This window comes from Sturnus vulgaris, chromosome 7 (assembly GCF_052056855.1).
Source record: "Sturnus vulgaris isolate bStuVul1 chromosome 7, bStuVul1.hap1, whole genome shotgun sequence".
In the NCBI taxonomy this organism is placed as follows: Eukaryota; Metazoa; Chordata; class Aves; order Passeriformes; family Sturnidae; genus Sturnus; species Sturnus vulgaris.
In genome coordinates this window covers 15272133-15297112 of record NC_142249.1, presented here as the reverse complement: position 1 = coordinate 15297112, position 24980 = coordinate 15272133, and the positions used below count along the sequence as shown (strand labels likewise).

General features: G+C 41.1%; 1 protein-coding gene across 4 annotated transcripts in view; it reads right to left on the bottom strand.

The window, feature by feature from the left end:
• Positions 1-24980, bottom strand: part of PLEKHM3 (pleckstrin homology domain containing M3) — a 77711-nt gene that overhangs the window by 21439 nt on the left and 31292 nt on the right. For all 4 annotated transcript variants that reach the window (XM_088167865.1, XM_088167864.1, XM_088167863.1 and 1 more), the window contains 2 exons: positions 21965-22158; positions 11757-11820 (listed from right to left, as the gene is read on the bottom strand). In XM_088167865.1, the coding sequence (XP_088023991.1) occupies positions 11757-11820; positions 21965-22158 (258 nt within the window). The remainder of the gene's footprint in view (positions 1-11756; positions 11821-21964; positions 22159-24980) is intronic.

Here is a 24980-nt window from a genome sequence, read left to right as displayed (position 1 = left end):
TGCTGCACAAACCCCCAGCCCCCATCACACACAGCAGAGAAGCCAAGTCACTTCATCTTCCCAGGTCAGTGAACAAAATCTCCTTGTGTGAGAACCTATTCACCAGCACAAAGGAGGGTTGCATAAACCAGTCCCATGGGAGGGCAATGTAGTGAACATGGTGTTGCAATGTGTGTTTTCATATTAAAAACCAAACTAGAAAAGTGGCAGAACTTCTCAAGACAGTTGAGAGTTTTAACCCAGAGAGATGGTAACCTAAACTCATGACTTGTAATAACTCTCTGTTTGGGAAACAGAGCAAGACCAAAAACTAGGCATGAAAAACCCTATTACAGAATTAGAGTTTGTTCTAGTTCCTGAGAGTTGTTCAAATTACAAAAGACATTAATAGAAGCATCTGTCTGGGACTAACTGAAAAGCAATCAAATATTGATTAAACAAGGCAAGCATGGAAAGTCCCCTCCTAACTCAGACTGTATAATTTCCATAGATGCAATATCCCAACAAATTTACTGGGAACTAGGGAAGAAATGTGTAGCTACAGAAGGACAAATGAGTTAGCTGTAATTCACTAGAGCTCCAAGTAACACCTGCAATAGTCTTCCACCCACCTACTAGATCAGGGCCACAGAAATACCCAAACTTTGCATCATGGCCACATAAATCAGTACAGAAGTCTATCAGATAAGATGAACTTTCTGGACAGGAAAGGAAAACAGCACAGTTTTCAGACATTTCTGAGGGCAGTAAGCGTTTGTTTTGAGGGCAGGGCTCCTGTCAGCAGTGCTAGATAAGAAGTAAAAGGCACTGAGTAAGACCTCCAATTCCTGCAGGAGTCTATGTTGTGAATTTGAGTGAGAGTCATCAAAATTCCTACCCTGTCAGTGCATTTTTTACCAACTTCTAAAAGTGCAGTAGATGTTTACATAGAATGGAGATCATAAATACCTTTGATCACCTACATTAGGACTGTCAGAACAGACAGTAAAGGGAATACAGCTTGCTGAGCCTTCAGATACACTGTTCTGCTCAATGTGAGAAACTGCCACAGTTAAGAAGTCTAGATTCTCAACGGTGTCATGATATATTACAACCACATAAAGCATTTCTGGATTAAAATAATTTTTAAATGGAATTTGTTACTCTGAGTAATTCCTACCATATGATAATAAAAGTAAAATCTGACACAGTCTAAACAAAAAAAATCCTTTATTAAGATCCAAGATAATGGGGAATCAACACATGATGGATATTTTAACAGAAGCTATCCAGAATCTAAGAGTAGGAAGATAAATCTACACACATCTTTGGGTAGATACTCTGGCACAAAGGGCAATCAACCAGAGGCACCATGTGTCTGTACACATGGTATACAATGTGTTTACAGTGTGTCTGTAAACCCTGGCACTTCACTGTGGCTAAGTGCTCAGGGAATAAACACTGAGATGGGAACTTGTGAAATGTCCCCAGTACTCCTGAATCCTCAGAGACCTGCAATTTCCTCAGGTATCAGAAGCACTGGAGGAAACTCCGGTTATTATCCCATAAAGGAGAACCTGCTGCTACTGCTCTGCCTAAGAGCTTGGCCATCAGGGTTAAGTATTCCAGGTAAAGTGGTAAAAGTACTGTAAAACTCAGGTTCTGTATTCCTGCCACTGTGAGACAAGCTAAATTTGTCAAATGGCTTTGTGACCCCACCCTTGTAAATCAGCTTGTTAATCATTATCGTCATAGAGGCGATAAAGTTGTTTTATGAGCCAACACTGAAGCAGTAACATTAACTACTTATGCAGGGGCTGGTGTATTTCTCTGCAGATAACATTTATTAGAAGGCACTCTCTTTAAAGACACAGGTTTGCTCCATAACCTTCATTTGGAGCACTGAGCAATCTGTTCCTCTTATTCCTCCAGTCTGATCTACATGTCAGACACAAGTGATGCCTGGAGGGTATGGGTTAAGTGATATGAAATCCCTAAAACACCTTGAACTACAGGTTCAAATGTAAACTGGATTGTCCTGGCCTCTCCTCCTGACAGAACAAAATTTATGATTATTTCTCAAGGCCAGACATACACTTGGCTCTATCTGAGAGACAGACATAGACAGAATTTGCCAGAAGGCACTGACGCAATGCAGAAGAGACATGAAAGGCCAAGAGGCACTGAGAAAATAGAAGGGGTGGTGGACATGAAGCTCATTCATGATCCCCAATTATGTAAATTGAAGAGATAGAAAGCACTTCAATTCACAGGAATAATGTCACAGGCATGTGTGGCAGGAGGAAGCTACCTGAAGGAGAAGTCAACAATTGTGCACAGCTTTCCACTATCCTCTACAGAAAAGGTTTCTGCCCCCATTGATTGTTTTCTTTCTACCTCTCCAGAAACTGCTAGTCAGAATATGCCTTTTCCTAACAAATTCAGAGGTAAGCTCCAGCTTTGCCTAGACTTTAAAGCACCGCAGAGAATATGATTCCTGGACTGAATGAAAAGGCAGATAAAATATCCTGAACAGGCTGTCTTCAATTCACCACCTGGATGCCTACTACCCTCCAAATTCCACTGGCAGCTTTGTGGAGGAGGACTAAACATTCAATAATCTTTCTTCACCTCCAGAAGCAATGAGAAATATGCTTATAAAGGAACTACCAATGATACAAGAAAACAGGTCCAGAAAATACACCTTTAGAAATATCCAGTTTTTCCTCACCCTCCAGCACAACCAACTTACTTAAAAACTTTTCACCAGAACAGTCCAGTGCTCAGAACAACTGCAAAGTTGTTCCTAATGCCTGCCTCAAATCTCTTTTGCTGCAGTCAGCTATATTTATACTCTACCTCCTATCCTTACATTGCAACATCTATTTCAGAAACCATTTTCTGACAAATTCTCTTGTCTGTCACAAGTAATCTTTGCCACAAGCCAGGACAAGCAAAAGTGAGTGGGGGTGCAGGAACAATATAATGATTGCCTTTACCTATTTGTCTACTGAATAACAAGCAGGTACTTTCTGCATTCATTAAACATGGAAGTTGGGCATTAAAGCTGAAATGGCAAATGCAATCTCTGTCCCACAAAGACTTCAGTGGGGTCAGGACTTATGTGATAAAAACCCAGACTTGGAAACAAGCATGCTACAATATGCTTAGCTAAGGATAATGCAAGTTGCAGAGAAAATAAGGGGAAAACATTCCCTGGCTGGGAAGTTCCCAGTCATTTATATCTAGGGAACAGACAATGCTTGTGGACTGCTAATTTCCTTAAGGATTTTTTCTCTTCCGTTGGCCAGATTCTTAACACCACACATTCTTGTTATGATTTCAATGCACAATTAATCTTTAGTTCAGAGGAAAAGGAAAAGGAAGGAGGAAGGATGATCATGAGGTAAAAGTCACAGAGAGGCAGATATCAGATCTTAGCTCCCATCTTTTGTGCAATATACTAGTCAGCTGGCTTTCTTTACTCCATTTTGACTCCAAATCATCTCTTTCAGACTGCCTGTCTTGTTTATTTAAATTACAGGTGATTTAAGGGAAGAATTATCTCTTACTATTTGTGTGCATGCACACTAGAATCAGTCACTGTGCACTGCTATAAAACAAATTAGAAAAGAATACAGGATTAACTTTAGAAAAGCCCCATTTTTGGTGGCAACAGGCACGCTATGGGCCACAATCCCAGCTCCCAACAGAAAGAGTGATACCACCCCACCCCACCCCCTCCCTCCTCTTCCCTTTACACCCTCCACAGGTCCCTTGCTGTCCAAAAGCCTGTTCAGCCTGTGGTGCAGGTGCCAGCAGGGTGGTCAGGAGCAGGCGAGGCCAGGGACTCTGTTGACCCACTGCTGACACCAGCACACATCATCACCCACACAGGGCAGAGAGCAGCCCGAAAGGAAACCCTGCAATAAACACTGCAAAGAACAAAAAGAGCCCCACAAAACCAACTGCTAAATAAATCAAACTAAAGCCGAGCAAACTAAATGAGTGAGATTTGAATAAACAGAAATCAGAAGCCCCCTTTGACTTGTTTGCATTAGGCAGTCTGCACTGATGGCTGAGCCATTTGCTGTTCACGTCCTTCCGGAGTAAACCCTTGAATATGTTTCACTTTAATTTGGTATTAAACAGATATTCCACAAATTAGCCCCTAACTAAAACAGGCACTGAGAAGAGGAAGAAACACAAGGTCAAGAGCAAACACTGCTAATCTCTGATAAGCACACATAGGCAGGGGGCAAGGTGAAGATGCAGCCATTACATTGGCTGGGGGAGTGGAAAAACAAACTGGTGACAGTTCAAGTCAATTTATAGCAGGAGACAGAGAGGATGACAAGGTTCCTGCAAGCCCTCCCCGACTCTTCTCATTGAAAAGAAGAAATGCCAGAAATTTCAGCAGGTCTCTGGATGCAAGCTGACACAAGTGAAGAGGAGATGGAATTGTCTCAGTATAAACAACGTGCCTGGAAACCACCTGTGCCAGCTCCTCCACCAGCTCTGCAACAAGACTCACGCTCGCTGTGTTTCCTCCTTTCTCCTTCCCTCAAGGTTTCCAGGCAGCTACATTGCAATTTTATCACACCCCAAGTTCTCCTGATCTTGTTGCAGGGATGAATTACAGGTTGTTTTAAGAAAAAGATATTCAAGCAAAGGTTAAAGGCTGTCTTTATCAAACAAGGTTGAAAGAGTACCAGGAATTGGGCTGGGAGAAAACAGAAAGCACTTTACTTAGCTTAAAAACATATGTGACTCTAAATAGAGAAACAAATATACATTCAGGCTGAGAGCATATATATGCGGGTTTTTTAAGATTAGGCAGGCAATTGCATGCAGAGATATTAACTGACTCTACATGCCTACTGAGCAAGATGTTATTTCATGAGTGATAGCACAAAATTAGAAACTTTCCTGCCTTGCATAGGACTGGGTCTAGGCATTTTAAGGAGGAGCCCTCTGAAGTCTCTTAGAGCAAGAAAAAAAACAGACCAAGAAAATGGCTAGGACTACTCTGAAAAAAACCTCTGTGAGTACATAGCATATTTAAAGAAAAATATTTTTTAAAAAGTTCTTCTCTCATCCAAGCAGGTAGCCCTGAGACAGTATTTTATTTCTTGGCAAATCTGGTTTCTCAGGATGTTAGTCCTGAAGGAACACCCAGCTGGCTCTCCCAAATCATCATTTTATGTGAAGTAGAGCAATGACTTCAGAGCCCAATCTTTCACACTGCTAACTTGCATCTCCAGTACTGGGCTTTTCATTCTGCACAGCAGAAAATAACAGAAGAAACATTTTTAGTACAAGGCAGCAGAAAAGGGTAACATATTACTGCTGCTGCTTCTATGGGCTGAAAAAAATTAAAATATCTCTGGAGATCTCAACTCAAAGGCGCCTGTGAATCACTGGCACTACTACTGGGTCATTTTAAACAGTTTCATTCTAAAAAGCCAGACTTACCCCAAGTGGCCTAGATTACATATTCACATGAAAAAGGACTACAAGTATTTAATAAATCTTGTTAAAAATTCTGGTTTCACACAGTGCTGGAGCCAGTCCTACTATTAAAAAGATCTACTAACAATCTTGCTAGATCTCTAGACTTTGCCTGCAATACCTAATTGAGATGAACTTGTCTTCCTGACAGCCACCTGCCAAAATGCTCCTAACCAGCTCTTCATCCCTGAGCCTGGCTGGCTCCTCCATGCTCTCTGCACGACCATGAGCCACTGTGAATGACAGCAACTCCCCTCCCCAGCAGAGCTGAGGTAAAAAGAAAACACCAGTAAGATCATTCTCATTACCACTAATTGTAAGCAGAGCTGTCAGCACTTTGGGGAATTACACACACACAACGGGAGTATCAGCTAACCTGAAACTTCCTGTTCTGTTGAAAGGCAGCTCAGTGCTGGCAAACTCCAGGGAGTGACAGAAATAAATGATGTGCCAGGTGCTTTAGGATGACCCTGCTTGAGCAGGGAGGTTGGCCCAGATGACACACTGTGGTGCTTCCAACCTCACCCATTCTGTGATTCAGTGATAAAGGAGCCACAGCCACAGGAAAGCAGACAAGCTGTTTAACTGCTGCTTTGCTATCAGATCTTTTAATATTTATGAGGATGTGTATTGTGTGTTTTTCCCATCCTAGGACTATTTTCATATTCCTCTATTAATATACTTACTTTAGAACTATAGCTACTTTAGAACACTGTCAATTAGGCACAGGTCATAAAGGATGTCACAAAGACAGCTATTAACATGATGCCATTGTGGTCCAAGATGCATCTTTACATAGTTCACCTAGAGAACTATCTGGTATATTACACTGGTAGTAACACCCTGCAGGACTTGCACCTCTGTCACACATGCTGTGTCAACCCTTGCTTGGGAGGCTAGGGATGTGAATCAATGTTTTCCCAACAATGCTGAACTCTGAACTGTGGCAGCTATGGCACAGATGATGTGCCTGGCATTTTGCTGCCCTTGTTGAGCACAGTCAACTCCCACAGAGAACTGTGACAGACAAATCTTCAGTCATCTCACCATAGACAGGCCTGCCCAAAACCTAATTCTCCTCCTCATTTTTCACCTCCTGCCCCTCAAGCAGAAAAAGGGCTTGCCTAAAATTAAAAGAATCTGCTGGTACAGCTACATGGGTAAACCTCTTTGGTAAATAGAAGTTTAGATGATACAGCTTATATTGAATCACTGAATTACACAAATGACAGCAACAGACTTTCTCAATGATATAACTGAGTTTGCACTCATGATTTCACAGGCTCAGCTACATTCACTAAGAGCAGGAGAGGGTTTGTCACGTACCTAATTCAGTAACACTTCTAAAACTTGAGCAAGCCCAAAGTATGTTAGCCAAACCTCGTTTCTTTCAATCAATACAGCCACATGCACAGGCTCTCTGTGGGTTAGAGGCTACATCCCATCCTTTTACTGCATTAAAAAAAAAGGAACTGCTGGGCAGGGACATTACCACTGATGAGCTTGGAATTCATCAGGCTGTATGTAAGCATCTATCAGCAATTGTATGAGGACTGAGTCTCCTGTCTAGGAGGTGCAATGAAAGTACAGCACGAGTTAAAAGCCTGGAAGAGTGAAGGAGACCTAATGATTCTTTTGCTCTTCTAAGACTTTCTAATCCTAATCTAACAATATATTAGGCTCAAATTAGGTGGCACTTTTGTTTCATTGAAGTTCATTTTTATTCCCCACACTCTTGTTAGGGAGCCTTATATGCAGAAAAAAAAGCTTGACCAGAAACATTAAGATTTCCCAGTGAGGAATACTTCTGTGAGACCAACAGTGCAGCAAGAGGAAAATGCTTCCAGGAGCTGTAATCAGTGCTGTATGTAATCAGTGTTACAAACGTCAGAGGAAGATGAAATCATTGATCTGCCTGTCAGCAGGGGAGACATCTTCCTAATCCCTTCAGTATAGTATGTCTAGTCTGAAATCTTATAATCCCTTTATTTTATGTACTGTAACTGTGGATATTCTCATTATGGATACTTAATCCTCTCAAAGATGATACATTTCTGGCCTCAGTGACACTATTGTGGCATTAAACTCCTCACACCCACTGTATTCTGCAAAGAAGCATTTCCATTAAGGATTTTTTGTGTCCCTCATTCACTGTATGATCTGTGCCATATTATTGTGAGAACAGGGCTCTCCTGTTCATCCTTTCTCTGCACTGTTCTTCACATTAGTTGTAGGTTCATCTACAGGTAGTCAGGACAGTTGATCTGAAGTCAATAATGTTTTAACTAAATTTTAACAGATTAGTTTATCTACAATGTTAAAATGGATAAATTATACTACATTAAATCCCTGTATGGAAATACACATTCGGAATGAAAATGGCCTTAATACAATTTATGTCACTTTAGTTCCAAAGTAAATGGAAATAAACCAAATGAAAGCTACTTGTATTGTGAATAAGAGTATTTACACAGTGATTCAAAGTAATTCAACTAATCTTTTTAATTTCCCGTATTTTGTCATTTCATTATTCTTTTGAGTATTCCTGTATAAACAAGTCTTCAAATCATCATCTTTTTAAATCTCCCATCTTGCTCACAATTTCCACCCTTGATATCCAGTAGCTTTTGCCCTTATGTGGATCCTTTTCATTTTACTGTATCTTTCACAGTTGGCATAACCAGGATGAAATAATTGCCATTATTAAGAAAGTTTCTACAGTAAAGACCATCACAGAATCACAGAATGGGTAAGGCTGAAATGGCCCATACAGGGTCATCTGGCCCAACCTCCTTGCTCAAGCTGGGTTATCCCAGAGCATGTGGCACAGAACTGTGTCCAGGCAGTTCTTAAGGATCTCCAGAGAGGGAAAACTGCACAACCTCTACTCAACTGGTTCTCATGCATGGTCACTGCACAGTGAAGTTCTTCCTCATGTTCAGGTGGAACTTCCTGTGCATCACTGCAATAATCTATGTACACTTTGTATCTTGCTATCCAACATAAAAAAGAGGCAAGACATTAGTTGACTCTCTATGGATGAACAGTCTGAATTTGGAAATCACCACAATAGCCCCTTCTAGTCTTTTACTTCAAAAGCTCCCATTAATATGCTATGTAATGTAAGTGGCAAGAATTACTTTTCCTAAGAAATACAAGACTTGTGTGAGTCAACTTTGGTCCAAACCACCATTTAACAGTGTAAAAATTGTCAGTTTCAATAAAAGCAGCCCCATAATCACAAAATCTGAATGGATAGTTTTTAACTCCTGTTGCATGAACTTTATCCATACATGCACAAAAGCACTGATATGTCCATCAGTAATGTCAGCAGAGAACAGAGTTCACATCTCCAGCAAGTTTAGTATGAAATTACCCTGGACTGTAACGGCACATCATGGTCTGCAAGACTAATCCGTTTTTCCAGTGTACTATGTCTGCTAAAACCAGCAAACTCAGGAGTGAATACTTGCTTCCTAACAAGTGGAGATCTCCCTCTTGAAAGCTTTAATTGACTGGAATAACCCTGGATAAACTGCCTAACAGAGATGTAGAAGGTTATGGGTGATGCAGGGCAGATGACACGAGGTTACAAAGACAAGCAAGTGTAGGCAATGAGCAGAGCAGGCAAGCTGTGGTGTTTGTGCCTGTTAAATCACACTTGGTGTTTCTGCCTGTTCAATCTGAACACACCTAATCAGTTTTCTCCTCTGCTGACACCTCCAATGACACCAGGATTCTAAGAACATAAACCTCACAGGAATGCCCACAGACAGACTGCTGGAAACTTTAATGTAGTCCCTGGGGCCTTGGTCTGCAGCAAAACCTTCTGGAGTCCATGTATGCATTTGTGTGCACATACAAATAAAGATTGGCACTTGCTGCCTCTCTGGTTACTCACATCTGCCTTAGAAGCATTTGTCAACAACCCAACCACTAGCAAAAAACACTGCCTCACCAGGATTTGGGAAATTGCCAAAATTAAGGCCATTTTGTTCCAATTTTTTTACTCTGCTTTTAACCTCACAGTAAAGCCTCCCCTACTAGAGCCCTATCCAAATGAATCCAAGCAACAGCCATGCCCAAACCATCAGAGAGCTCCAGTATATACTATGCTAGATTCATAATATCTAGGCCCTGTTAAGCTTGGAAAGATATTTATATTGGATTTTATTTTAGAATAGTATTATAAACTATTTCATCTACTGGCAAACAGGCATTTCAACCTTTTTGCAGCTAAGAACAGACCCTCAAACCCCATTTTTGAAACTCAGCTGCTTGGTAGGAAACAACCATGTTTTCTAGGATCTTTAAGAGGAACTTGGCCAGGAAACAAATCAGAATTGAGCTGGGACTAACCAGGGTAAAGATTGCTTATATCTGCAGATTACCCCTCTCTGCTTTTCTAATTCACTCACCATGCCTTATCTTTCCATTAATCTTTAATAAACCTTTTAGTTAATTCCCCAAATACATGCAATCTACATGACAGCAGGATACAGTGCAAAAGCAGTCCATGGATACAAGGAAATAGGCAGCAGAGGAATCAAAAGCAGGAAAAACTTTCAGGATTAAAACTACCCAAACTGCAGGTCAGTGGAAAATGATGTGCAACTGGGAGAAAGCAGCAGTAAGGGGCAAAGCAGACAAGAGGGAGGGGCTGCTAAGGGTTTTAGGATTTATCTGACCATCGGATTCATTCTCTCTCTCCTCTCTTTTCCACTCTGGATCCACTTCGACAAAAACAGGCAATCCCATTTCAAATTTGGAGCCTCTGAAATGTGGAAAAACCCTCTCCATGCTGACAACAAGGATATAGCTAGATTAAAAGGTAAATGTAATTTAACCCACCCCAGCAGAAATGGTAATCAAATTATATTGCCTCTAAATATGATAAGTTTGGGACTGGGGCCCTCAGGGGAAGAGAAAGTGTCTTGCAAACACAAATACAAAGAAACATGTTAGAGGAAAGTGCTAAATCAGTCCATGAATTATGACTTCTACCCTCCTTCTCTCCCCCAGGGTGCTTGATAAGCTGCTGATTGCTTCTAAAATATCTACTACCAATGTTAGGAACTGATTAAGCAGCTTACAAAGCACTGGAGGCTAATAGACAGGCCCACCAGGGAGACTGCAGCTCTGGAGTTAAGTAGCTCACTTTTTCATGTCTTGATTATTAAAGATGAGATAGCAGAACATGCTGAAAAGATGTGGAAACAGTTTCAGACCTCAGGCAACTGGTCTTTTTATTTTATATATGGAATAATTTCTACCCTGTGATTTCACCTGCCAACAAAACCCACGATTCCTGTTGTTCTGTAGTCTCCAGCTCTGAGGGGCATCTGAACTACCTCAACTTAATGTGCCAGCTGAACATCCAGAACTGACTATGCTACTGTTATCCTGCAAAAAAGGCACCACTAGAGAAGGCAAACATAGGTGAAAAAAGCTTAAAATACTGTTTTACATGCCACTGACAACAGCATTAGTGTGAACACAGAGGTGCCCAGGTTAGCCAGCACACCTCAGCTCACTGCTTCCTCCACTGTGCATCTGAGCATTGCAGCACAGTCACCTTAGATTCCCTATCCTCCCTTTTCAGCTCTTTTTTTCCAAATTCTTCTTGTTTAATCTGTTACATAATAAAATTCTGTTGTTCAGGTAAATGTACTTCAAGGTTCTTGCTTTGTTAAATCAGTATCAATGCAAAGACAAATTCTGCTGGCATATTCCCTCTTCCATGGTCACATCTGTCATGGTAACACTGCAGGCTCAGCTTTGTGTAGCAGGCTGGCTGAGGTTTGGGGGAAAGAGGGAGGTGAGGATTTGGTTCCCCCCATCCCCTCCTCATGGCAATGCTCAGCAGACTTTGTAAATAACCATGTTGCATTAGGAACTTCATAAACTTCAAAATTCCTGAACAACTCTTTCAAGCAAAGAAATAAATACTACTTGTCACCTGTAGGCTGAGATTTTAATGAGAATTTATTGAGCAGATGAAAAATTTCTCATAGCAAAGTTGTCTTTGCAGACTACAGCTTTCTTTCACAGTCTCCTTCCATCCCTATTTGAACACTAATGCTCTAGGCTTTCATCCCTAACCGATGCCACTGTCAACCTGTTTTTATACTGAACTACAAACCACAGACACAACTTGGAAGTACAGGTATTTCTGCTATGAATAGCTAGAAGGAAAATGTACAATTAGGTCTGAAGGTGAGAACAGACTCCATGTGTAACAGGTAGAATTAACCCAAGACACTCACCTGCTGAAGGTCTGCCAGAGAATAAAGATGGATTTGCTGTAGAAGATACTCTCTGGGAAAGATCCTGAAAAGACAAAAACGGTATGTGTCACACCTTTTTGACTGAGAAACTCAGGAGTTTCCTCTCCCCACCAAATAACAGCAGGACAGTGATGTTAGAAAGAAAGAAACGAGAATTATATCACCCTCTAAGCACCAGCTATTTTTACACTTTTCTGCATAGGCACAACAATCCCAAAATAAGAATAATTTCTGGGCCAGTGTCATTCTCTAATTGTCAGGTCATATACTGAGACATTAACAGCCATTGAAAGCTCTTTCTGACCACAGATGATGTTCCTTTAAACAATTAATGCAGCAATAAAAACAAATAATGCAAACTACCATTAGAAGTATTTCTTATGGTCTGAGACAAGATTCCTGGTCTGCTACAAAGCTGTTAACACTAAGTTTCAGATGTGATTTATGGTTTTGCAACTGAAATAACTATATTGGGAAAAAGACCATGCAGGTACCGTTCTTCCAACATAAAGTTGACTGATATAAATTCCCCTTTCCATACAGAAATATATGTATTGGTCTAAACTCTATAATGACTTACTTAAGAAAGCAGTATTAACCTTACATAAGCCAAGGTTTCAGGCAAGACCATTGCTTATGTACTGACAGACCTGATAAGTAAAGCTAAATTACAGGAAACAGAACAGAGAAGAGATGCCCTAATTAGACTGATTGGCAGTAAAATTAAAAATTGGGTTAATATAACATCACAGAGGAGAAAAAATGGACATTGGAATGTTAAGTGCATATTAACTAAAAAAGTTTATGAAAACCTATGTATCTGCTATGAAGATGTCAGGAACAGAAAAAGTACATCTATCTTTGTGTGCACACACAGAGAAACAACAACCTGACCAGTTCTACTTTCCATCCACACAGAACAAATACACCACCACACTTGGGTCTCCTGGTGAGAGGAGATTACTCCTGCACATTACTCCTGCAAAAAAAGCAACGAATAATCTTAAGAAGTGAAATTATTTCCCACTATATGTTCTCTTTCAGAGCGGAAATTTAACTCCGGTTCCTAAATCTCAATCACATTGTTTGAAGGCAATACAGAAACAAAACTCTTTATATTATTAAATGCATGAACAAAGCTCTGGCAAAGACTGGTTTGTAATGGTAGAGCTGAATGGCAGAGACCACTGCACATGTTCAAAAACACCCTAAAGATTGTGAAAGGTCAATAAGAACTTAGATGATATCTTGATATGAGACTGTGGAGAAAGCACACAGTAGCTCAAAGAAGAGATTTTAGAAGCTGCAACAACATAACCAGCTAAACAACAGATCAAGAAAACAAGACTACCAAATACAATCTTTCCACAGATTCTAAGAAATAATGAAAATACCTCTGTTTCTGGTATTCCATTAGTTGTCTTAAACAACAGCCTTATACTGATAGTTTTCAAAGCTGTATGTACTGAAGGGACTAGGACTTCACTGCTGCTAAGGTGGACAGTACAAATAATTCATCATTACTTTTGTACTGTTGAAAAAAAATTAGGATTTATTGGAGTAGGAGGAGAAGAGTTTTGCAAGCAAGGCACTGACAATTGCACACCACCCATCTTATGGCACTCTTCTGGAGCTGGACTGTGCCATTGCTCCTTCTCACTCACCAAGCATATCCACTGTGCCCACCCAATTCTCAGCTGCAATCTCACTAGGGCATTAACATTTTTCCCTTTCAGCTCTGTAGTCTATACTATTGCTTCTTTTTCATGGGACTGTGATGCAGTGGCACTGCTGCATCACACCTTCATAATACATTTGGCACAATGTCAAAGATCACTGGAAAACAGTCAAAATCCAGACATCAGACAACATATGACACTGGAATTGCTCATTTGCACATAGCAGACTTATTAAAAGATAAGGAGTCAACTCTGAACAGCATTTTGAAGCATTAGTATTTTTTCAGCTCAGATAGAATTTCTTTCATTAAAATTCACCCATCATTCTCCTCTGATTACACAGGCAGGCACTAAACAGCTTTGCCAGAAACTGTATTATGTGCTGATGCCCTTACAGCACTGCTAAGGAAAACAATTAGCTAATGAAAGATTTCCTTTTTCAATAAATAGTCTGAATAGCTCATAATGCAAAAACTGTAAATTACTAGTATTGATGACTAACATCACATTCCTCTGCCTTCAAGGATGGCATTTTATTTCCTTATTTCCTGCAAGTTCTAACTCCTAGTAAAAAGTGTGCAAGTGAAAAGCAAACTCATGATCAACACAATTCCTTTGTCAGGCAAGTCTCAGCCAGCACAGCCTCTGGTGACAAATCTTATCCCTGTACCTGTCCTCTTCTTTAAAACATGCTGATTTGCAGCAATAGCTCTGCAGAGCTGGTATCCAACGCACCTCCCCTCCAAATCTATTTCCAGAAAAAAAAAGTAGGCACTGCCTTCCCAGTTTTACACAAAACACGTGTGTATATATCTATCTATACTCAGCACTCAAGTGAGGGGAGTGATTATTTTAATTGCTACAGAAACTGAGGCATTAAAAACCCCTTAGTAAGTAAGGTCCAGCTTCAGATTTGCAGTCTTTCTATTGACTTGAGAAATTAAAATTGGTTCCGTGTGGTAGGCCATAGAGAAACAGCCAGGCAGCCAAAGCTTGCAAATGCAATAGCATTTAAAGAAGTCATGAAGCAACTGGGCCAGTCCCTGCATGATTCCCAATAAATGCAGAGGTGCAAAACACTCCTTCAACATTTGCTCACACCACCAAAGGTGGAAACCATACAGCCCCATGGCTGTGAAACCCTGAAATCACCCAAAAGGAGGTAGTTCAGCCCCCACTCATATAAATGAAGTGCTTTCACCACACCTGCGGCTGAGCTGAGCAACTACTTCAAAAACAGGTCCTGCTGTGCTGCATGTCTGCAATTAAGTTCTCTTCCAGAGAATTTCTATTAATCCCATTTGGAAAGAAAAACCCAAAGCTCAACAGCTACTTGAACATAGCTGGTGAAGCCACCTCCCAAAAATGCGTCTGTTCATTGCCAGTTTTTGCCAGCCTCTACTGGGTGGGTAACAAGAGTATAACAGGCTCCAAAACACCAAACCCAAACACATTTTCAAAAAAACTAATCATAAAATGCAAGCAAATCTGTTAGGGCAGGAAATCCATACAGACCAAGTACTCCAGTGAGCAAGAAAATGACTGATGGCCTGTTTCCAACAGCCTGCTTGCCTGCACAGGTTCTCTGAGCCTAATGAGGCCATGGCTTACATAAAGCTCTTTTCAGTAGGAGGCACACAGGACTAATGCAGAGCCTCTTGCTTCCCAACACGGACACCTCCTCTCGTGTAACTAGTAGGAAAGTAGTGTCTGTCCCTCTGTCATCTATAACTGAAATTGTTCAAAGGAAACCAAAGTCAGTAGAGAACAGCAGGTGAGATGAGGCTCACACAAACACCAGGTCACAGCATTAGCATCCAGATCCATGCCCAAAAGTCTCACAGAGACCCAGAGCACGCTAAGATAATGACGCTTAGGAACACTTCACTAGAAAATATGTAGTCAGTTTCTGCACGAGGTTGCATCAGGAGCTTTGAGCATGCTTGGATGAATACAAGGCCTTGATACAAAAAGACCAAAACATGCTTGAATTTTACTTTTCCCTTAATATAAAGGTTCTTTATAAACACCAAATGGGAAATCTCCGATTAGTCATTTGTAAGCAAAATAAAAGACGTCAGTTTTGTAAATCTTTTGATTGATGTGCTACAACTAACTAGAATTTTTTTTAAGTTGGTCAATTAAAAGCATTCAATAAACAGTGGCCTTTCAGTCAAATCTTAACACAGAAAAGAAACTGGAGTGAACTAGACAGAGGTCAAACGCAAGATGTTAAGACTCATCACAATAAAAACTCTCAAACTTCTGCAGCTTCAGAATGTGACCTGTGACCCTTGAGAGGCAAATGGTATCAAGTGCACGTCCCACTAAAAGCATCTCCTAAGCTTTCACAGTTTGGAAACTCCCGGACCAGTTTCACCATTGATGAGTCACAGGACTGCTGTGCTGTAAACCCTGGCTACCAGGCAGATTTTAGCCTGCAATGAACAAACCAAGTTCAATGCTAACCAGCTTCTAGCTTTGCCAGCTACTGTGAACAATGAAATCCAAAGTCCTATTGATTAAAGGTCTCTAAATTGCTTTATTGTTATGTCCTAGATACAAACACAATCAATGCAAGCAGCAAAAAAGCACACCATCCAAGACTTTTGATCCAACTAAAAGGAAGAAGTGAGCATTCTCAGTTTCTGATGATTATTTTTTTTTTTGCTTGATACTATGTAATCTGAAGCGTAACATTCAGGCAAGACAGAAATTTCATCTGTTCCTTCTCGGATGATCTTATCAGGTAAGTATTTGCACAAACAAAGGTTATCTTTTAGTGTCCTCCTGCAAACAGAACCACTGATAAGAGTTTGCTTTTTGCATTTGGATAAAGTGTGTAGTCATGGTGCTTTGTTAGCACTAAGTAATTGCTCTGCATTTAAAGCCTGTTTATCATCAGCATAGGTAATTTTTCTTCAATGGGTTAAATACCCTGACAGCTCTGCTAAAGCTACAACCAATTAATCTGCCTATGCCTGACACTATAACCAAAGTACAAACGTGATAAGCAGGGGGAACTCTTCTTTTTACAGTGCAATCAAAAGAAATCAAGTTAGCTGGCAGGTGGGCACAACCAAGTCTCCTTTATACCAAAAAGCCTCTTAAAACCTAGGATGTGAGGGGGGAAGGGAGGGGAAGCTGGCACCAGGGTATCATGTGCCAGCCAGGAGCGTCTCGTTTGACCGGGCTGAGAACCGTATGAGTGAGCTGTGACTCACAGGGGACGCAGATGACCCGGTCCAGCACAGCGCTGCACGCAGCATCCTCTCCACCCCTCTGCAGGAAGCGGCTACACCCACAGCTGGCACAGCACCAGGGTACCAAGTCCGCTCCTCATGCAGCACACTTCATACTGCAGCTTGCACCTTCGGAGCTACGGCACCACACTGCAAATTAAAGCAGCCGAAGGGCAGCACATGCTGATTATCGCCATTCCCGCGGTGTCCTGGCCCTGAACAAGGGGCAAGAGCCCTCTCTGCCCTGTCCCTGCAGCCATGCACCAGCACCAGCTGCAGCCACGTGTGGAGCAGATGGGCAGGACCTGGGAGCGCTCTGATCTCACTGAGAGCAGCTCCAGTTTTTCAGTTACTATTTGGTGTTAAAAGTACAGAGGGGTACCAGTGAATTGCTAGTTATCCCAAATATAGGTGGAAAGGTAAATAACATTTCTTCCTGGGTTGTCTTGCAATTCATTTGATATGGACATTGTCAATTTAAGGTAGAGAACGGCATCAGAGGTGAGGGGAAAAGGCAGGATTTTTTCCAGTGTTGCTAATTCTTATAGTTCTCTTCCAGCTTTTGATTTTGTATTTCCTTGGAAATCATAGCTCCTGGAAGTTTGCTGGGAGAGAAGAACCCAAACTTTCCAGCCAAAAAAAGTTACTCAGAAAAGTAGGGCTTTGGGAAACAGTGATTTTACAATCAAAAATCAAAAAATAAATTAATTAATTTAAACCAAACCAAAACATTACTTACTCATTTAGTTCCTGTGGCATTATACCAGATTATTTTTTTCCTTTTTTTTTTTCTAATTATATGAGTTTATGCAAAAAAGCATTTGTGAATCATTTCACATTCATGAGGTATGAACACTTCTGGTTATGTTCTGGGAAGAGTCACTCCCACATATCTTCAGCCCACACTAAGTGCTAGATTTATTAGTAAGCCTGTCCAGGTAAGGTATTATTTAATGTTGTTTTGAAATTCCCCATGAGCACCCCTATGTTTTAAAACAGTTACTCTTATCATCCATCAGCAATCCTGAACCAGTTTACAAACTTCCTACTAAAATGCAGTACACCAACTCTCTCTCCTTTGTGGTTCCTTGAGCAAGGTTGCAGTAACATTGTGAAAGACAAGAATTACTACAGATCTAACTCATGAATCAAGTACCACTGTTACTAAAAGCAGAACAGAGAATTTGAGACAGTTTCATCTTGAAATCAAAATAGTGGAGATCCCCCAGTTAACTTAAAATTAAGAATAAGAAAATGGTCATTGGTTTTGTCAGGCACTCTTGAACCTTTGTACTTTGCTGCTGGAAGCTCTGATATAAAAACGTATGGATAATAATGGCACAAATCATATTTAACATGGTGTCCACATCTAACAGGAACTTGCTTTAAAATCATTGTTTTTTTGAAAGCAACCTGGTCTCAAAAGGTGAATGGAAATTACCATTGTGGAAGAGATGTAATACTACTCATTCCTTTACAAGGAGATACAGGTGTACCCCCTAGACCATAAAATGCTAACGTGAACTGAAAGACCCACCTGTCTTCTGGGAGATTTGCCATAGAAAGCTGTGGCAGGTTCCTCAGCCGGATGCTTACCATGGCAGAGCATGAGCTTGTGCTTTTGGCCTTCCCTCGACATGAGCAGGCAGCTGCTCTGGAACACATTTCACTGCTTCAGCTCTTTGTTACCTCTAGTTGAAATGAGAGTTCAAATTCCACCTTAATACCACCCCCTCAGTTTTAGCCAAACACTTTTGAAGATGCTAATTTGCAAAGATCCTGCACACATGGTTACTTTTTCCAAAAGAGAGAAGAGCTGAAGCGAAGAGGTGAAGGTAGTCTGTTTGTATGAGCTCCATCAACAGGCAACTTTATTTCAGGTACTGCAATGACCACAGGCATACAGGATTCTAAATAAAACAACAAATGGCTTGTGCATACTTCTCTGCATTTATTTTCTCACCTTTCCTCACTTTGAGTTGTTGTTTGGTCTTAACACTGATTCCTCTCAGGATATGCAGAAATCCTCTTTGAATGAGTTTCTCTCTCACTCTCTTTCCAACCACCCATGCAACAAATTTTCTTCTTCTGTTGGTCTTGCCATTATCTCAGAGTCCCAAAACCACATCCTTCTGTTTCTTCCCTGCTCAAACTTTCTTTTTGCAGTTTACTGCTTTCAAAACCTGTATCTTTGTTCTTTCTCCTGCTTTGGAATTTTCCACTCCCCAAATGGCCTAAACATTGCAAAGAAAATGCAAAGTTTCCTTTGACAGTCTGGAGATGACTTAATGACCTTCTGTTGTCCTTGGTCTGAAAGATGGCATAGCCCCAGCTTCACATACATGAGGTATTTGGAGGTATAGTGATTGCATTAGATCAATCAGGATTCCTACGATGTGTTTAGACAGGTTCCCCAAATGCCACACAAATATTTTGAAAGTAACCTACCCCTGTGTCAGAAGTGATGTGTCTAAGGCCTCACTGTAGGAAGTGACAGGACTCTATTGTTCAGCATAACTGAATGTGGGCTTGTTTCACCTCGTGCTGACAGACCAGCAGGCTCAGCCAGGACCACAGTCTGCAGCACTGGAGGTGTACCTTTAACCTCCTACTGCTATACAGGAAGACCAAACTACAGCCTGCTAAGTGATGTATCTAGAGTTTTGCTGGGGTAAAACTGATGTATTGCCGTTCTGGAGCTGACAGACAAATAGTATCAGACAGGGATGAGCAATAAGAGGGAAGTTTTTCCATATAGTTTCTCACCACCATTCAGATTTACTTACAGAACAAGGGCACTACAACAAGCACTAATGCATGGGGAATGTACTGCAAAATATTCACCTTGTGTCACTGCCATCTGTCTAAAGTATCTGAGCTAGCAGCACCTGAACTGCAAGTTTAGATGAACAGCTGAGAGAGCAGAGAGTCAAGAGAGCTCCCCAGATGGTGCTCCAAGGTTGGCCCAGGTTACCCTACTCTACAGTAGATAGGCAGGCATCTGAACATTACCCCAAGAATCATTCTGACAGTTCCTTGACCTGAAGAATCTTCAATCATGACAAGAACAAAGCAAACCCAGGACAGAACTTGCATCATTCAGCACAGTTTCATAGAATACCCTCATTATTTAATGGATTCAGAGATTCCGTTTCCTTCCCAGACATCAATTTCATTGACTCCATCTTGGTTTGTCTGGGCCATTCACTCACCATCTGCAGGTGGTGGTGGGATCTGTACAGCTCCACTTGCAGTAATTCTGTGTTGGCTCTAGGTTTCAGACCTGTATGCCTCTGCCTGAACAGTATCCACACGAGCAAGGCAACAAAAACAAGCGAGAACTTGTTCAGTAAAGACATTTGAGGCAAATGATGTGTTGCAATACTGAGGTGACAGTTACAGCTAACTAGGCATAACAACATCCCTTGTAAAACAGGGAGCTCAGCAACAGGCTGGGAATCTCATCTGGCTAGTATGAGAGGAACACTGCTGATACGTGCTGGTGGAGGGCCTTATTTCACCTCCCAGCCAAGTCCATGCTCCTTATTTTTTCCCCCCGCAAATATAAAAGCATAGAATCCAGTGGAGCAATAGGTGAGAATAAATCACTATACCTGACAAAGACCATTTTTACTGTTAGCCTTCTAACTACTTTAAGGATTTCTTCTGTCTTTTCCTTCCTTCCCTCCTTTTTTACTTCCTTTCTTTCTACTTTGTCACTTGCATGTTCACAGCGTGGTTTCAGTCCAGAGTTCCCTGCTAGATGCCAAGTTTCAAAGTTCCCAAAGTACCTATCTAGGCACACCAAACATTATAAATAACATTTCCACATTTAAGCTAACTGGATCCTGAGCTAACCTGGTTTATAGCCATCTGGAATTCTTCAGAAAAAGTGACTGTAAGCATTGTAAACAGTTTTGTCTTCACAGAGGACACCAAGAGTTTCCAACTTAATTGCCATCTTCATTTTGTGATCTGGGTTGAAGAGCAAGGTATAGATTTAAAGTAGATGATAATGCAAATAGTATTAATAAAAGAAACCTCAGAGTGATCTGCTTTTCCCTAATAAGGCAGGCTCTATCAATGTCCCAGAGGCAGCAAGGTGCCAATACAATTAATCAGTCTGTTTTTAGTTCTCTGTAGACAGCAATATTAACAGTTTGTTTCAGTCTGTTTATATGGGTCTGACAGGTCTTCAAGATGCTGCGTTCACTCTCTTGTGATTAATAGTTATTCACATACTAAGGTGAAGATCAAGCAGAAAAAGAATGTTTTTAGAGCAGGACAGATAACTGGATTCTCTCTCTCCATCTTTCACTTTTAATTAGGAAACAGTACTAAATTTAGGAATGCATATTGTTTAAACTCCTCCTTTTCTTGCAACTTGCCCCTGTGATGAGCCAAAGGAAAATTTAAATAACATATTTTCTTTGTTTACTTTTCAGCTGTGCACTATAAAGTCATCACATTGGTAGTGAGCATCTGCACACTGGGATACTAGATGAAGGCAGCAAAGCCATTGTGAGCATTTTGAGTGAGGAATAAATCTTTACAGGAGAAGAACTTCATTCTTCTCATCTCTGTAAACTTCTTAGGACACATACAGCACTCCTAAAATGAAGTTCACTTTTTATAAAACTTTTGTTTTCACCACAGTAAACTCAATATGAAACACCTTTTGCTGTGCTGTGACCATGTATTTGCCAATAAACAAAACATTCAGTGCAGGCATGTCATGGATACTGACTGAGGAAGAGACCAGCACAAATCATGTACTGGGTCATGTGCCAGGGGACTACATCTGACCTCTGCCTTTGCTGAGGTCATATCACAGAGGAGAGCAGAAGTGCTGGAAAGGTGGTTGACTCTGCCCCCCCCATGCTTTGCCACACTGTGAGGTGTTTCAAAGGTCCCAGCAGGGCCTGCCTCACTGTGATGCCATGGCAGGGGGCATGAGCTAGCAGATCTCACAACATGAAAATACTCACACACTGCCAGAAAGAGGAGGAGTAAAAGATGCTCACCACAATGTGTGATGCCCCGGGGCTAATAGCTGTCAACAACTTCGGATATTCAGACCCTATAAAATAATTTTCTTCAGCAGAGGACAACCCGCTTCCCAGAGAAATCAGATACACACACAACATCTTTCTAAATGGGTAATGCCTTCAGAACCACAGTGTGAGGAAAAACAAAACAGGCAGTAGGAGAGCTAACAAGCCAAGGAAGCTCCATCCTGGTGCTGTAGGTTGGCTGTGGCTCTTACCTTCTGCGCAGATCTTCAGCCACTGCTGCTCTGCAGCTGAACAAGTAGGCTCGCAGGGATTTTAGCTGCTGTCTCAGGCGGACAACAGTTGCCAGAGGTTCAACATGATTGTACAACATGGGATTTTCCTGCTGGATATCAATTAATGGCTCCTCATAAACATATTCCAGGAACTCTTTGGCTTGCTTTGATACCTAAAAAATAAAGCAGTTTCGTTAGGCTTTTCTCCTAACTCTCCTTAAGCAGATCTCCCCCTCTGTCATCTGTCAGCTATTCTATGCATCTGAAAACTTACTGTAACCAATTACAAATGGAGACAGTTGAGAGAGATCCAACTCTCTCTGCTTATAGCCAAGTCAAACTTCATCAAGGCCTTCAAAATTGAATGTAGGAGATAGCTACTTTTACCCAAAAAGTTTATTCTCTGTTAATATATTTGTTTGTTCACTGCTCTTTTTGGCTAAAAGCAAGTTGTGCTTTTTAAAACACAGATAAATAAAATTGAATCTTATTGGTATTACTCCCAAAATTCAATCTGCAAGCAGCTTTTCATGCATTTTTCATGATAATGCTCTGTTTTATCTCCATCTGCAAAAAGCTACTGTAACCTCGATAAATGAATGGGACTCTTGTACCATTAGAAAACATACTCCTGTTCCTTAAGTGAAAAGGTCAAATTCCCTCTCATTCCTGATTTCTGCATTTTATCACAGATGGAAAAGAGAAGATGGGATTACATGAAATGAGCTGCAAATCACCTGAAACTCTGCTACAGAAATGTGACTGGTTCCATGATTCAATTAGTCCTCCTGGACCCCTAAGTCAATGTTTACACTGAGACAAGGGAGGGATGAGTTAGGCTAACAAAAGTAGAAAGGGCACACATGCCACAGCCTCTTGAGATTTAGGAAGTTCTTTCCCTTCTGGTGCTGTAGGTAAGAACAGTACACATCCTTATAAATAGCACCACTTCCAAAACCAGCACAAGTAACTACCTACTGTCAGGGGAAGCTAGCCCCAGATGTAACCTTTTCACAACATTTAATATAAATCTAAGAAATATGTCAAGGCCAGCCTTCCCACCAATAACTATAGAGATAACAAGATGTGCAATTTTAAATACAGCAAACCATAAATCCCCAGGTTTCCTAGGCCCTGAAACTGTATTGAATATCCCATCTATTTACATTAAACACCCTACTAATTTAATTTTTCTTTTTTTTTTTTTAATATCCTGCATGTACAAGGAACAGTGCCATCTGAGTGGAAACAGAGCTAACGTGGCAAAACAAGCACCTCAGATTTTGTAGTACAAAGTTCTATAAACTTCAAATTTATCGAGTATTTTAACACTAGCAATGTTGGTATTTTATTATGCTTATTGCAATGCATTAAAAAGCTGCAGTTAAACAACCTGCTTTTACAATCATTAACCATCTGACCACAATATCTCAGCAATCCCCTGGCAACTTCTGTATCTACAGTAATTATTAGTCCTCTTCCACCAATTAGCAAATTAAAGCACGTATTCCATGATTCCCTAGGAGGTGTGTGAATGCTTGGCACAGTGACTAGCTCCTCCCACCAGCAGGACCAGGTGCTCAGTGCTGTCTTTGTCTCTCTCCTTGCTTTAAGCCTCTGTTGAAGCAATGGGCTCCTGATCAACCTGCTCTGCTGTCTTGGCAACTGGGGGTGGTTCCTGTCTGAATACTACACTCACATCTGTGCACACCTGTACCCCATGCTGGGCATCTCCCTTGAGGCATTAAGAGCATAGAAACAAAGAGATGCCACAACTGAGGTCCCCTGAGTGACTCTGCCATATACAGGCACTATGGTGACCACGTATTACTGTGCACCACTGGTGCTGCATGGTCTGAATGCAGCCTTTGAGGAGAGAGGAGCAAAACAAACCTTTCCCTCTCCTTGCCAATACAATGCACCTATGGAGTGCTGATTGCAGGAAAAGTAGCTTTGCCCAGCATCACTGGCTGACAGATAGGTGTCAGTCCACTCTGCATGACTGATACAGGCACACACATCTGGCAAAACATTAACTCACATTGCCAAACACAGCAATGTTACAAGAGGCTGCAACAGTCTTAAAATGGGAAAGGTGGGGTAGTCATAGGAATTCAATATTTCACTATACATCCTAGCACACTCACAGTCCCCCCAGCTTTACTGGGCAGTAAAACAATCCTATTAAATCAGGCAGAAGGAATGAGAAGATGCGAAGTGCAACAGAGTTTCAGCTTTAAACGTCATACAAGGATGGATGCTAACATTTCCAGACCTTTCCTTTCTAGAGCTTGCAAACCTACAGTTCAAAATTCAATTTACCATAAGACAGCTTCTCTTGAAACCTTCTGGCACTGGGAGTTCATTTCCTAGTATGTTTGTCTGGCATTTTGTGAAGGCTGAAAGCCACCTGAAACAAACTTCAATATTCAGTGGGCTTTGCGTGCAAACAGGGAAAACACTTGGCCTAAGATAAAGGAAGAAAGAGTGTTCACAAAACTGCCTCTTTTCTTTTGCCTTCAATCAAACACATGAAAAATACAAATATGAAAACAGTAGAAGACATGGGGCAAAAAGCAAACCTGGGGACTGAGCTGCAGCTTTGGTTCTGACAGAAGAAACACATCTAACTGCCAAATCCTTTCAAAGAGCTTCTCTTGCAGCCAAGAGGATTTTTCTTTTCCTACCCATGTGCTACCAGATGTTAAGTGCATTGTTGTTTTTCAGGATCCTGGGTATGGGAAGAGACAGCTCTAGAGAGGTTTATTTTTTCTGATTTTCATGACCTGTCTTGCCAAAAGCAGACAAGAACCTCTCAATTTCCAAACTTAATTGATGCCACAGCTTATTTTACAGCTGCTGCTTAGATGTTGAGCTCATTAAACATAAAAAGAGAAACATGCCCAGTTACACTGTAAAAGCTCGTGTTCTACAGTACCTTTTGGTGCTAGCTTTACTAGAAACAGGACAGACCCCAGAAACCCCTGAGGAGGTG